Raw genomic sequence first — 15,297 nt, forward strand, 5'->3', positions numbered from 1 at the left:
GTGCAGTGGATAGAGTAAGAGATTTGGAGTCAGGATACATCTGAGTTAAAATCCTAGCTCGGACGTTTTTTTTGTGATCCTAGAAAAGTCACTTAATCTCTGTCTGCTTGGCTTTTCTCATCTATGAATTGAGGATAATAATAGTGTCTTCCTCACAAGGTTGATATGACGATCAAATGAGTTAACCTATGTAAAATACATTGCAAACCTTAAAGTGCTGTGCAAATGTTAATTTCTCTTCTTTCTCCTCTTTTGACTCCTCCTCCTTCTTTATCTAATCCAAACTATATCTGAACAACATCCTCCCAATCTGGAGTTGTCAATGTTTACTGAGCCATGGACACCTTTGGTAGTCTGACCAATCTTATAGACCCTTTCTCAGAATAATGCTTTTAAATATGTCAAATGAAATGCAGAGTATTACAAGGGAAACTAAAAATATTGAAATATAGTTATCAAAATATTTCCTTAAGATATAAATTCATAGACCTTAAGATAAACTAAAATTTGAGAAGCAGTCATGTGGCATTTATGTGAAAGTATCCAGTGATAGATGTTTTTCCATCCCTGTGATGAGAAATCCACTAAGGCAGCCCATTCTACTTTTGTTTCCATCTGTTTGTCAGGAAGTTTGGCCATAAATCAAGTCCAAATTGACTTTTTTGAAATTTTTAGAGTCAACATATAGTAGTACCATATAAACTTTCAGGATTATTCTAGTATGATATTCTATGATTTTAAACTTATATAAAATGATATTAAATAGAAGAATTTACAGTACAGCAACCAATTTTCTCCTTTTTCTGATAAGTAATCATAGAGTGATTTTAAATTTTCAAGAGAATGAGATTATTTAAAGTTTCTTCATTATGCAATGTCATAGTGAACTTAAATTTCATAGTATACATTTCTAAGAAAATATAAAATGATTCATAATGTAATATAGCAATTGCAGTGATCGCTTATACATATTGGAGTTAAGGGTATGGCACCCCACAATCTAGAAAATCCATGTAAAATTTCTGTGTCCTCCCTTCAATGTGGAGAACTCTGAATTATTATGGTATAAAATATGCTGCTATACAATACTATAAATATATATTATGCATTTCTGAGTTTCTAAACTTTTTCCAGGTTTTCTGCTGGCCTTTACAGGTCATTAGCAAAACTACCCTCCAAAATTCCCATTTAATTTCTTATATATTGAAACCATGATGGGGAAAATTGTAATGTGGAAGGGATAACTATACAAATCTGCCATGGATTTGCATGGTACCTTCCTTGTAATGATAAATGAATGAATAAAAAAAAATTGTAAAGCACTTATGATACAAAACTTGTAATAAAAATAGAAAGGTTAGACAAGTCACTGCTCTCCAGGAGCTCACATGTTAATAGGAAAGATGACACATGAAGAAGATATCATCAGCAAGTCAGATGAAAAGTTCTCATGGTCTGTAGGATACAACAGCAAAGCAGATACTAATGCCTCTTCTATATAAAACCATCTCTCCTTTCGGAGTATCAGTTTCTGATATTGAACCAGTTGAGAATGCCATGGACTTTGGTGATTTAAACTTTATTTTCTCACTTTGTTAGCTGTAGCAAGGGCTTCACAAGAGTGACTCCCCTCAACCAGCCAGACTGGTGACAAGTTAGTAGTCCAGAAGGTATTTCTAGTCCAGGGGCTCCCAGAATTATCCATCTGTTGCAAATAGGTCCGGCAATTGATGTTGATATAGGTGATTCTCCTTTTCTATTAGACTGTTCCCCTCAGTGATGGCCAGGGCTAACCACTGGTCTAGGGACGCTGGAATTTCTAGGGCTTCTAGACACTGGGTCATGGGCTCTCTCCACTGGCATATCAGGGACTGTAGTTGTCAAGCTACATGTTGGTTGGTGGGGTCTTGCCTGGTAGTACACTTCCTGCTGCAGATAGTCTTGCTGCTTCAGGTAAGCTGGATTGCTTGTCCCATTGGTGGCAGTTGGTGATGGGGATGGTGGACCATTTCTCCACAGGGGACAGGTTGAGAATGGGTCCTGTTACCTGCCTGTCTGTGGCAATTAGTTAATGATTCGTTTTGCTGGCATGAGATTGGCCCCAACTTCTCAAAGTTTTACTCACCTCAATGAAATTGGAGTCAAAAGAAATGAATTCAAGCCTTGACTCTCTCCCTCTATATCTTGTCTAACTTGTCTTTCCTCTCTGGGATTCAGCTTTCATCTCTGTAAAGTGAGGAGGTTGGACTACATAAACTCTATGGCCTTTTTTTTTAAGCTCTGATATGCTGTGGTTCTATTATCTTATTAGTTTTACGAAAAAGATGTCAAAATGAAGAGGAATTTCTTTCTTTCTGCTAACATCTTCCTTAATCTGATGCAAGCTGTAGGCACTCTGGTAGATCAAAATCACTGAGAAAAAGTACTTTAAAAAATCAAGTATGTATTTGTATCTAGCTATATTCAATGTTTTTTAAGGGAGGTACATACTTGACCATCCAATTCCATTCAATTAAAAATAATTTATTAAAATTTATTAAATTTATTTTAAATTATATTAAATTTCATAAAATAATGAAGAACAAAATGATCAAAGCCAAGAAAATAGTGTATTCAGTAACAGCAATATTGTTTACAGAGTGAATAAATAATTTTGACTATTCTAAATGTCCCAATTAACTATAAAGGACATATGAAGAAAGATTCTATCTGCATACAGAGAAAGAACTGATAAATAGAATTATGTGCAGCATACATATGCACAAATACACCTACTTGTTTCTAATGGTAGCCATCTTTAGGGTGGGGGAAAAGAGTAGGAAGGGAAGAAAGAAAAGGGGGAGAAATTTACGTGATAACTTTATTAGATGTTTAAAAAGAATAGCAAGTTGTAGGTAATCGATTTGCAGTTTTATGTGTAATCATCTTTTTTATTATACTATGTTAAGAAATGCTTCTTTTATTTTATAAATTAAGAAAAAATTCTGAAAAATAATGAATAAATAAATAAATGCTTATTGATTGAAAAATAAAATAAACCGCAGGAACTATATGTTGTTACTTTTTTTTGTATTCCCAATGCTTAGCAACATGCCTTGCATATAATCACATTATAAATGTTTAGTGACTAACTGATACAATAATACTTTGTATGCATGTTTGAAGCTTAGTTTGGTTTCCTTTTTTATTGGATTTGTATTGCTTAGGTAACTATATGACATTTCCCCCCTTCTTTCTCTACTTTTAAGTAAATTAAAATTTGTGGCTTCCAAAATTTCAGAACTATTTGCTGATGATTTCCCCCTCTTATTTTTCCATTAGAATCCTAGCAACCATTTTTTTTTTGTCTTGTTTTTAGAGCTTGTGTAATATTTGGGCTTTGGGGTTCACCTGTAAAATTCTGCTATTTCTTTTAATCTTGCTTTTCTTTTCCTTATCTGATTATACTTTGGCTTTGTTTTCTTGACACGCAGAATGGTCTTCCCTCTCCTGAGAGATCCTATGTGTTCAATGGTGACTTTGTGGATAGAGGCAAACACTCAATTGAAATTTTGATGATTCTCTTTGCCTTCATGTTGGTTTACCCAAAGGAGTTCCATTTAAACCGAGGAAATCATGAGGATCATTTAGTCAATTTACGGTATGATAATAAAACATACCTAGGTCTTAGCTGTGCACTTGGAACTATTGCAAAAAGGTGATTTTTATAAATCTTCCATTTTATTTCTCTACATTTTTTTTGTTTGGCAAAGCAACTGACTTGCCCAGGATAACACAGTTAACAAGTATCTGAGGCTGGATTTAAACTCGTGTGTCCACTATGCCATTTAGCTGCTCCTACAAATCCTTTTTAAAAGAACCATTTTATTCTGAATTTCACAAACACCAAAAAAAAATTCTATATGCAAAGCAGAACAGAAGAGATTTACATGAGAAACTATGAATTTCTATTATATAGTTTTTTCTTTAAAAACTTGTCTCACTTGTCATTGTTTCCTTCAGAACTTCCTTCTATTCTATTCTGTGTATTTTTTAAAGATGCTTCAATAGTCGTTTTTATTTCTTTTTTCTTTTAAAAAACCCAAGCTCTCATCCCATTCTCACCTCCTTGAAAAAAAAAGAAAAATGCTACCTTTATAGCAAATGAGCAAAGCAAAACAAAACAAATCCATACAATGGCTATGTCCAAATGTGTATGTCTTATTCTTTACCATGAGTCCATCGCTACTCTGTCAAGAGGTGGGTAACATGCAGAGGTCTGCTGATAAATATTAACTGTCAAAAAAAGGGACAGGTAGAAGAAGAATATGTTCCAAGCACTGTAATCTGCATCATTAACATTTTCTCCATCATTTTCTTACAAGTAGAAAAATTATCAGCAAAACAATGAATCAAACCTTGACTTGTGGCATTTGTTAATTTCCAAGGTGTAAATATTCACACTGAAAATTTAACTCTCAGGAATCAGATTGAGCAGACCTCTGACATATGCTTTATGAACACTGGTCCTCTGGAATCATGGCTGGTCATGGCATTGGTCAGAGTTCTAAAGTATTTTCAAGTATGTTTTCCTTAAAAATGGTGCTGTTACTATACAAATTGTTCTTTTGACTTTTCTCAATTCACTGTGCATCAGTTCATACAAATTTTACAGGTCTTACTAAAATCTTTTAATGATTCCTTTAAAAAAGAAAATATTTCTCTAATCACTAATCAGAGAAATAGAAATCAAAATAACTTCAAAGTTTTCCTTTCTCAACTTGGTTCTCAACTTTATAGAGTTGATAAAAGACAAAAATAATGCTGGAGGAGATCTGGGAAGGTTGGTATGCATATATGTTGTCAGTACAAATATAAACTGATCCTACCATTTTGGAAAAAAATCTGAAATTATATGAAGATTACTAAACAATTCATACCTTTTCATAAAGAATCCCACTACTGGACATATAAGTCAAATATAAAAATAAAAGACCTAACATATTCCAAAATATTCACAGCATTACTGATTGTCATAGTGAAAAAAAATTGGAAATGAACTAAGTAACCATACAGTGGGAAATGAGAAAATTGTGATTTATGAATGTAGTATAATATTATTGTGCTATAAGAAATGGAGTCTGGGTATAGTTCAGAGAAACAAGGGAAGATTTGTATCAACTGATGCAGAGTGAAGAAAATTGAACCAGGAGAATAATGGCACAATGACTACAATAATATAAAGCAGTGGTTCTCAAAGTGTGGGACCTTGAAAGTCCCAGATGCCCACAAGGTCAAAACTATTTCTGTAATAATAACAAGATCTTTTCATTTCTAATATGGTAAATACAGATCTAACCAATAAAAGTTTTTTGTGTCCTCAATTTTTTTTTGGAATAAAAAGTGATTCTAAGACTAAAAAGTTTGAGAACTACTAATGTAAAGGAAATTACATTAAAAAGGTATCTAACAGGGATAAAACGCAATAATGGATATTGATCCTAGAAAATAATTGATGAAAATGTTGATGAAAGTCTTCTCAGTAAAAAAAATAGGTCACCATAAATACACTTCTGTATTGGCTGATTTTCCTTGACTTTATATTTTAAGGGAGGGCGTTAGAGTTGTGAAAGGTATATTAGGATACTTTAATAAAATTTCATAAGTAAAAGACACAAAAAATAAAAAACTTCAAAATAATATGAAATAACTCTTACTTTTAAATCTAGATATGGCTTTACCAAGGAAGTGATGCACAAATATAAGGTACACTGTTTTTAAAACTTAAACACTTTGTTATGTAGAATAGGTTGGGTGCCTTCCTCTAAGTTCATTATTTATTCATTTCATCTCTTCAGGTAAATGGCAAGAAAATACTGAAGATGCTACAAGAGGTTTTTTGCTGGCTTCCATTGGCCACCCTTATTGATGAGAAAGTCCTGATAATTCATGGTGGGATTTCAGACAAGACGGATCTAGAACTTTTGGAAAAACTAGAAAGGCACAAGGTATTGTCAGTGTAATCAATTTATACAGATTTTCCTATGACACCAGATTTCTATCACCTTTAAAGTATTTATTATTGAATTATTACTGACCATCTAGAAGTGGCCTGAATTATTTGGACAAACAGGGCCTTTTAGTTAAAAGTCTTTCTAGATGGTCCCAACACTCATTTCTTCAGTTTCTTTTTCTTCTCTTATTGCTAAAGTTAACATTTCTAATACAGTATTGAATAATAATGTATTCATTATTATTAAAATGTATTATTATATAGGGTAACCTTATTTCACTCCTGATGTTACTGGGAATGCTTTTAGTTTATCCCCATCACACATGATACTTATCATTTTAAGGAAAATTCCACTTATTCCTATGCTCTCTAATGGTTTTTAATAGGAATGAGTGTTGTATTTTGTCAAATGCTTTTTCTGCATCTTTGATATAATCACATAATTTCTGTTAGTTTGATTATTGGTATAGTCAATTATGTTAATAGTTTTTCCTAATTTCATATCTATTCTCTACTTCACTTTGCCAGTGAAGAATTGGATGTGAGAATTTTAGTTTTTTTTATTCACATCTGCCACTCTAAGAGTATGATGTTAATGGGAGAACGAGTTCTATTGAATCTAAGAACATGTAATAATGATAATATTTTTAAGGTTTGCAAAGCACATTAGATATTATCTCATTGGATTTTCATTACTCCATAAAGTAAGTGCTTATTATTATTTCATTATGTTTATCATATTATTATCATACTTATTATTATTTTCCTTTTACTGATGAGGAAATTGAGGCATAGGAAGACTAAATGATTTGACTTGTAACAAAGCTAATAAGTGATAAATAACTTTTGCAAGAATTATTGTCAAAAATATTATCAATATTCTCCATTTTATTATATAATCCAGTCCTAACAGCCAAAAATTATGGGGTTTGTTTCTTAAGCAAGCCACCAGGAATCTGAGGTGCTTCAGACAAGGAAAACAGGCTGATTTAGATCAAGCCAGAGAGCTGTCTAACAGGAAGAGGCTGACTTAGTATTTCCAGTATAGGATTTGAGTTTCATTAACATCATAAAACAAGCTGTATTTTCACCCAATTGTTCCTGACCCAACAGTCAGGAAGATAAATACGAATCTTGGCTGGCCCCAAAAGAATGAACTTTAGGCAACAAAATGAAGTAGTTGTAATTAAATGGGAATCACAGCCCATGATACAAGAGAAGAGGAGATCAGAACCTTTGGGGAAGAAACTTATCTCTTCACAAATTAGACACAGTGTAGTGGAAAGAGCACAGAATTTAGATGTCAACTTGGGTCTGAATCTTGGCTCTACCATTTGCTATATGTGTCATCTTGGGAAAGTCACCTCTGGAGATCTAAATTTCCTAATCTATAAATTCTATTCTATAGAATTCTAGTGGTAAACATAGAAGAGATAAGAAGGGAATGTTTGGGTACAAAAACACAGAGATGGTAGATGAAGTTTCTTGTGTGAAGAACAATAAGAAGGCCATTTTGGCTGGATCAAATGTAGTTAAGTAAGTGATCCGCAATGAGATTGAAAAGACAATTTGGGTCCAGGTTGTGAAGTTAAATGTTATACAAATCAGTTTATAATTTATTCTAAAGAAAGCAGTAGAATTTATTGAGCAACAGAATTTGTATGGTCAGACATACACTTAAGGAAATTCATTTTGGCATCTATGTGGAGTATTGAAGGGGAGAGAAACTCAAGAAAGGAAGACTAATTGCAACATTTTTTGCATATTAATAATACTTGTTTATTATTCCATATCCACTGGCCTTGAAACAGATTAGATTTCAAGTGTTTCTTAATTTTTACACATAATTGTAAAGCTATCTTAAATTATGGAGGAGATGTTTGCTTTAAAAAATCATACTGCCCATACCATAAATCAATTCTTGGTAACAAACAAGAGTTTTAACAGCATTTATCTGGTAATTCCCATATTAGCTGGAAAATATTACAGAAATATGTCATATATAGTTTGTTTTTGCTCATTTGAATGCACCTTTCTACACTTTTTGCAGATGCTATTACAAACTCATTCACTGTAGCAGATAATTTCATGGAAAGATTGTACTCAATTCATGGTATTCAAACAAATCTCAAAACATTTTTAAATGAAACAAATTATTATTTTTTAAAAAACTCTGACAATTGTTAGGAAATGTTTGTTTTAAAATTTTCTACATTTAGACATGGCAGCAAAATAATTATTTCAAATGAAGGCACTAGGAGGGCGATGCCCCATCCATAAATAACTGGAATGGAGAAAACCTAGTTATCATCTTCCCTGAAGTGATTCTCAAAATTCAGAACTCCTTCCATCAATTGAATGAGGTTCAGACCTAGATTGGTGGCTATATGAATAGAGACAAGGGATTCGATGCTAAAAAATATTATGGGGATAGAAATAACACCTGACTTGCTTGATTGGTTAGTTGTTGTCCTTCATAAAGAGGACCGAAATGACATCATTATGTTAGAGATTTGGGCGGCTTTCATACAGGGAGGATAATTAAACAAAAACCAAGTGAGAGGGTATACACAAAAATGAAAGTCTAGGACAGAATTCTGGAGATCACCTGTGATTGATGTCTGCCCTATCAAAAGTCAGATTTGAGACTAGGTCTCTAAATCAATGGTCTAAAACCTGGACTCCACAGACCCTCAAGAAGGTTATGATTAGATTCTACCATGTTTGTAATCTTGGATGGGGAAAAATAACCTCTTTATTTTTATAAAGCTTTACTTGAAATTTATCATTTCTTTCAATCATTTATTTAATTTTGAGATAGTATTTTATTTTTATATAAAGACAAGTTATAAATTTAAACTCATTTAAATGGAAATTTGAATTCCAAATTTCCCTCACTTTTCCTTCCCCTTCCCCAAGATGGTAAGCAATTTTATATGTTATATATGCAAATTTTTCCATGTATATAATTTTGCATTTATATTTCTATATTGTCATATTGTCCTTCAATTATTTAAAAATTAATAAAAAATTATAAAAATATTTAAGGTATTCTTTGACGAGTTTCACTAGACTTCACCAGTCCATGATACAAAAATGGTTAAGAATGAATACTTTAAAATGTCATACTTATAGCAAATCATAAATGCTCCATTTTCTTCTCCATTTTCTCCTCACATGTGTCTCTTTTGGTCACTTATAGATAATTTCCACCATGAAGTATACAAAGAAACCAGAGAAAAAGAAAGCTGCGGAGGAAAGCAGAAGTATCTCAGCCTGGTTTCCCCTTAAAAGCCGCTCTGTGCCCTCCTCACCCCTGCGTCTGAGTCCTCACAAGGGAAGCAGGTCAGCCAGCATCCCCTGTACCTTCACGCCTGATCGGAAAGAGATCTTCAAGAAGGTCCGGCAGTCGGTGCAATTGGAATTGAAGGAAGGGCAGCAGCAAATGGACTTCTCCGAATTCAAGGACAAGGAGCCCTTGCGCTTCCCACTAGAATCAGAACCAAATTCTTGTGACTTCCAAGGAGTAAATCAAGAGGAGTGGAAGCAGGTGAATAATGAGTGGTCAGATGAACTACTCCCTTTTTAGCTTTGTATAAAGAAAGAACGGAACTTAATGGACAGCAAGGAGTGTCTTGATTTTTTTTTTTTTGGTATTCCCCAGCTTTAGCCAAGTATTTAGTGAGCATTTTCCTATAGGTCAAGAATCAACAAGCATATTTAAATGCCCTCTATGTGCCAGGAACTGTGATAAGTGCTGGTTATACAAAAAAGACTAAAGATAGTTCCCGCTCTTAATATAATATATATACTGTAGATATAATAAATATATAAACAACATATAAACAAGAGAAAGACTGGATAACATAAAGTTCTTCTTGGACAGAGGGTACCAGTTGCCTTTCTGTGTTCCCTTTAAGATCAACAGTCATTGATTAAGTTTTTATTTTGTTCCAGACATTCTGTTTAAGTTCTGGCCATACAAAGAAAGGCAAAAGACAGTCTGTCTGGCATGCTGTCTAATGAAGGAGGCAACATGAAAACAAAATTTATATAGGATAAATTATAGATTATCAACAAAGTATTTGAGGATAAAATGAAAGAGTGGTTAATTCAGCACAAGTAATTAGAGTGATTGGATTTTAGTATATATGTAATTTATTTACCATATTAGAAATTTAAACATCAGTGCACTGTTTTGATGGAGTTGTGAACTGATTCAACCATTCTATAGAGCAATTTGGAATTGTGCCCAAAGGGATATAAAACCATGCATATCCTTTGACTAGCAATATTAAGTCTAAATTCCAAAAAAAAAAAAAAAAGATTTTAAAAAACCCCAAAAGGAAAAGGATGTATATGTACAAAAGTGGCTCTTTTCTGGTGGCAAAAATTGATGGATACCCATCAACTGGAGAATGGCTGAATAAATTGTGGTGTGTGACTATGATGGAATACTATTGTGTTATAAGAAATAATGAGCAGGACGCTCTCAGAAAAACCTGGAAAGACTTCCATGAGCTGATGCAAAGTGAAATGTACTGTGTGCAAAGTAACAGCAATACTGTAAGATAATCAGTTGTGGATGGCATAATTATTCTCAGCAATACAGTGATCCAAGACAGTTTTGAAGGAGTTATGATGAAAAATGCTATCCATCCCCAGAGAAATAATGACTAATGTCTGAATGCAGATTGGAGCATTCTTTTAAAAAACCTTTATTTTTCTTTAGTTTTTTTTTGGTGGGGGAGGCGCTATGTTTTCCTTTGCAAGATGACTATTATGGAAATATTTTGCATGACTACACATGTATAACATATTGAATTGCTTGCATTCTCAAAGAGAGGGTTGTGGGGAGGGAGGAAGGGAGAGATTTGGAATCCCAAGTTTTTTTTCCTCCTCAGTAGTATTTTTCCAAAAACACATAAAAATAGTTTCCAACATTTATTTTTGTAAGATTTTGTGTTCCAAAATTTTCTCCCTCCCTTCTTTTCTTCCTGTTCCAAAATTTTCTCCCTCCCTTCCTTTCCTCCTCCTCAGCAAGCAATCTGATATAAGTTAAACATGTACAATCCTTAGAAATATATTTCCATATCTGTCATAACATAAGATATCATAACTTAGCCATTCTCCAACTGATGAACATTCACTCAATTTCTGGCTATTAACTTTTAAGATCAAAGATGGACCCAGACAAGTGTAGATCATGTGGGGTTTGGTCTATGTATCTGAACATAGACAGTAACCTTCAACTCTCATTAACTTGTTTCTTTGACACAATTATCTCATAATATTTCAGAAATGCTTTCTGCCATTGATCCACTCTACCTCAGTCTGAGCTAAGGAGAATCTTCTATCCCTTTTAGGGAAATTCAACAAAATGATTGTATCTAATGAGCTTCTTGTTCTCTGCATATATGGATAAATATGAAGAAATGACCCAGGAACAAAAATTCTTTCCCCCCCCCCCCAGGGTAATTGGAGTTAAGTGACTTGCCCAAGGTCACATAGCCAGGAAGTGTTAGTGTCTGAAACCAGATTTGAACTCAGGTCCTCCTGACTTCAGGGTTGGTGCTCTATTGACTGCACTAACTAGCTGCCCCTCAAAAATTATTTCTGATGGATCTTAGGTTGTAGATATTCTGTGGAGTGATCCCATGCCCCAGGAAGGTTGCAAAGCCAACACGGTCCGAGGAGGAGGCTGCTTCTTTGGGCCCAATGTGACAGAACAGGTGCTCCAAAAGTACAGCCTTCAGTTTCTGATCCGGTCCCATGAGTGCAAGCAGGAAGGCTATGAATTCTGCCATAATCGCAAGGTAAGTACCTTTGTTGTGCATTCTTTGCTCTTGAGAAGGACCAGCGACATCAGGGAGGGGATGTCTTGAGTTGTGTGTGAATCGGATTTGAGTGAGATAGTTGTCAGCCTTAGTCTCTCCTCCAGAGTCCTTAAGATCCATCCCTACGAGTTGGGTACCAGAGCTCTAGATTCTCAGCAGAGCAAAGGGGAAAAGAGTTTGGTAGCTTTCCCTCACCAACAAATAACAGCAAGAGAAACCAGCTTTGAAGGTGGGAACCCAACAGGGAGTGGGAGGGTGAATAGCAAAGAAAATCCAGGTGTCCATCCTCTCTATCCTGTTTTTGTTTAGGTGCTAACCATCTTCTCTGCTTCTAACTATTATGAAGTTGGCAGCAACCGAGGTGCCTATGTTAAACTGGGGCCAGATCTGATCCCACACATTGTACAGTATCAGGCTAACAAGACCACCCACACTCTGACCATGCGACAGAGGTGAGACTGTTCATCAGCAGGTTGTCATAGAATGGGTTGTGTTGTGGGGGTATTTTCCAACATGACTTCTTTGGAATTGTCTTGTATCACTGTGTTGCTGATTCATAGTTGATCATGGTACTATATTGCTGATACTCTGCACAATATTCCCTTAGTTCTAGGCACTTCACTTTGTGTCAGTCCATTTAAATCTCTCTAGTTTTTTTTTTTTTCTGAAATCATCATGCTCATTATTTTTTATGGCACAATAATATTCCATTATAACCATATTATATAACTTGTTTAACCATTCCCTAACTGAAGTCAGGACATCCCCTGAATTTCCTATTTTTTGCTTATAATATATAGTATGTATTATCTATATTATATATAAATATATATTTGCATATGTATACATAACATATATTTATAATAATATATAACAATTTTTTTTATATAAATAGAACCATTCCCCCTTTCTTCGATCTCTTTGGGACAGACTAGTAGTGGTGGTGCTGGGTCAAAGGGTATGCATAGTTTTATACCCCTTTGGGCATAATTCCAAATTTCTCTCTAAAATGGTTGGATCTCAACTGAGTTTCAATTGATCAAGGATGGACAGAAGCAGCTACACCCAAAGAAAGAACACTAGGAAATGAATGTAAACTGCTTGCATTTTTGTTCTTCTTCCCAAGATATTTATACCTTCTAAATCCAATTCTCCTTGAGCAACAAGAAAACTGTTCGGTTCTGCATGCATATATTATATCCGAGATCCAAGATCTATTTAACATGTATAGGACTGCTTGCCATCTTTGGGGAGAGGGCAGAGGGAGGGAGGGGAAAAATCGGAACAGAAGTGAGTGCAAGGGATAATGTTGTAAAAAACTACCCTGGCATGGGTTCTGTCAATAAAAAGTTATTTAAAAAAATAAATAAATAAAATGGTTGGATCTGTTCACAATTCCAGCCACAAGGACAAACTTCAACATATGCAATATTTCCATTTCAAAAGATCCTCCTTATAGTCAAGGATGTTATATTTCTGAATGTGTGTATTCCTTTTTAAAGTTTAATTATACCAGAGTTCTGATACTGAGAATAGATTTAACCATTAAGAATTTAATTTAATTTAATTTTTGAATTTACAGGTGATTACTACAAACTAGAATTACCAAAATTTAACTATTTACCAAAAAGCCGAAATTCCATAATGATTACTTATCACTAAAGGTGAAATTGTTATTTCTGTCAGATTTAGATCATTAGTAATAGGGAACCTTTCTGATTTCGTAAGAATTATGTCAAACCAGATCAGACCATACTAAGACTACTCAGGAATATCAGGAAATTAAAAATGACAGATAATGAGACAAATACATAAAACAGCAGAGGGAGAAAACCAGTTTTACAGCCTTGAAACCTCAGCTGATGCTGAAGAATTACCTATTATTAATTTTTTCCTTCATCTTGGAAACATAGAAGTTTCTATCAGAAAGCAAATTGAAAATAAGCAACTTTAATATGGGGAGAATGTTTTTACCTTACCATGATATTTTCTTTTATGAATATTTAAGAAAACTTAACTGTTAGGAAAATTAGAAGCAAAGTCACCTAAAAGATAAAAGTAATTTTACAGAAATCAGGATGGGAAGGTAAGAGCATATACATCAGAAAAGGGAAAAATAAGAATCCTTTTCAGCTGATTGGAGCAGTAATTGTGGATTTGTTTCCCAAGTTTGATTGTGCAATTGGTGCGATGGAGTCAATGGTCTCTTTTTATCATAGTGAAGACAAAGACTCTGAGCCAAATGTTTCTTTCCCATCATGGTCTGCCTTTTATCACAGTGGTAGCAAGCAGTTTAAATCAGAAATCTTCTTGCCATAACTGATTGACCTCTTTATTTTTTAACCTGTAGAAACTTGTTTTGATCATTACTGCTTTATAGTATAGTCTGAAATCTGGTTCTGCCAGTCCCCTTTCTCTCCATTTTTTTTTAACCGTTTATTTCTTCGAATTAATTCTATTTCCCCTCTAGTTTAATAAGATAATCTTTTGGTAGTTTGACCACTAAATAAGACAAATTATTTCAGTTAATATTGTCATTCTTTATTATATTGGCTAAATGTTATCCATATTTCTCTAATTATTTAGGTTGGTATTTCAACAATACTATTTTGTAGTTGTATTCATGAAATTTTTCTATTTTTGTAATTATTTTATTCCTTCCAGAGTAATTTTAAATGAAAATTTTCTTTCTACCACTTTTTTCCTGGGTTTTATTAGTAATGAACATTAAAGCTGATGATTTATGTGAATTTATTTTATATATTATAACTTTGCTGAAGTTATTTCAGTTTTTTAGTTGACTCTCTAGAGTTCTCTAAGTAGACAATAATTTCATAGACACAAAGTGATTATTTTGTTTCTTCTTTGCCTATATTTATTCCTTCCATTTCTTTTTCTTTATTTCTATAGTACACATTTTCAGCACTCTATAGAAGTGATTACATCTTTGCTTTACTCTGATTTTGTTTGAAAGAATTCTAGTTTATCTTGATTACATATAATACTAACTTTTTGTTAGATATAGATATAATTTTTCATGTTAAAGAAAGGTCTAATTATCCTTATGTTTTTTTCATGCTTAAAAAAAGAACAGAAATGGATATTGTAGTTCGTCAAAAGTATTTTCTACATCTATTGATATAGTCATGATTTTTCTTGTTTTTATTAATACATTTAATTATATTTATCCTCTTTTTTCATATTAATTAACCACACATTCCTATTACAAATCCAGTCTGGTTCTAATGTATGTATAATTTTTGTGATATGTTGTTGTAGCTGCTTTGTTAATATTTTATTTAAACTTTTTGCATTAATATTCATTAAGGATATTGATCTACATATTTTTCCTGTTTTGACTTTCCTTGCCATAATTATCAAGAACAAATTTGTATCATGGAAGGAATTTGATTAGAAATCTTTCTCTCTGCTATTTGGAAGTAATTTGAATAATAATTGAATGATTCT

At 33.4% G+C, this 15,297-nt stretch overlaps 1 protein-coding gene across 1 annotated transcript in view; it reads left to right on the forward strand.

The window, feature by feature from the left end:
- PPEF2 (protein phosphatase with EF-hand domain 2) overlaps window positions 1–15,297 on the forward strand; it is a 31,771-nt gene that overhangs the window by 9,767 nt on the left and 6,707 nt on the right. The window contains exons 7-12 of the mRNA XM_031942045.1: window positions 3,474–3,640; window positions 5,709–5,745; window positions 5,838–5,987; window positions 9,195–9,542; window positions 11,623–11,808; window positions 12,139–12,281. Coding sequence (XP_031797905.1) covers window positions 3,474–3,640; window positions 5,709–5,745; window positions 5,838–5,987; window positions 9,195–9,542; window positions 11,623–11,808; window positions 12,139–12,281 — 1,031 coding nt within the window. The remainder of the gene's footprint in view (window positions 1–3,473; window positions 3,641–5,708; window positions 5,746–5,837; window positions 5,988–9,194; window positions 9,543–11,622; window positions 11,809–12,138; window positions 12,282–15,297) is intronic.

This window comes from Sarcophilus harrisii, chromosome 6 (genome assembly GCF_902635505.1).
Source record: "Sarcophilus harrisii chromosome 6, mSarHar1.11, whole genome shotgun sequence".
NCBI lineage: Eukaryota > Metazoa > Chordata > Mammalia > Dasyuromorphia > Dasyuridae > Sarcophilus > Sarcophilus harrisii.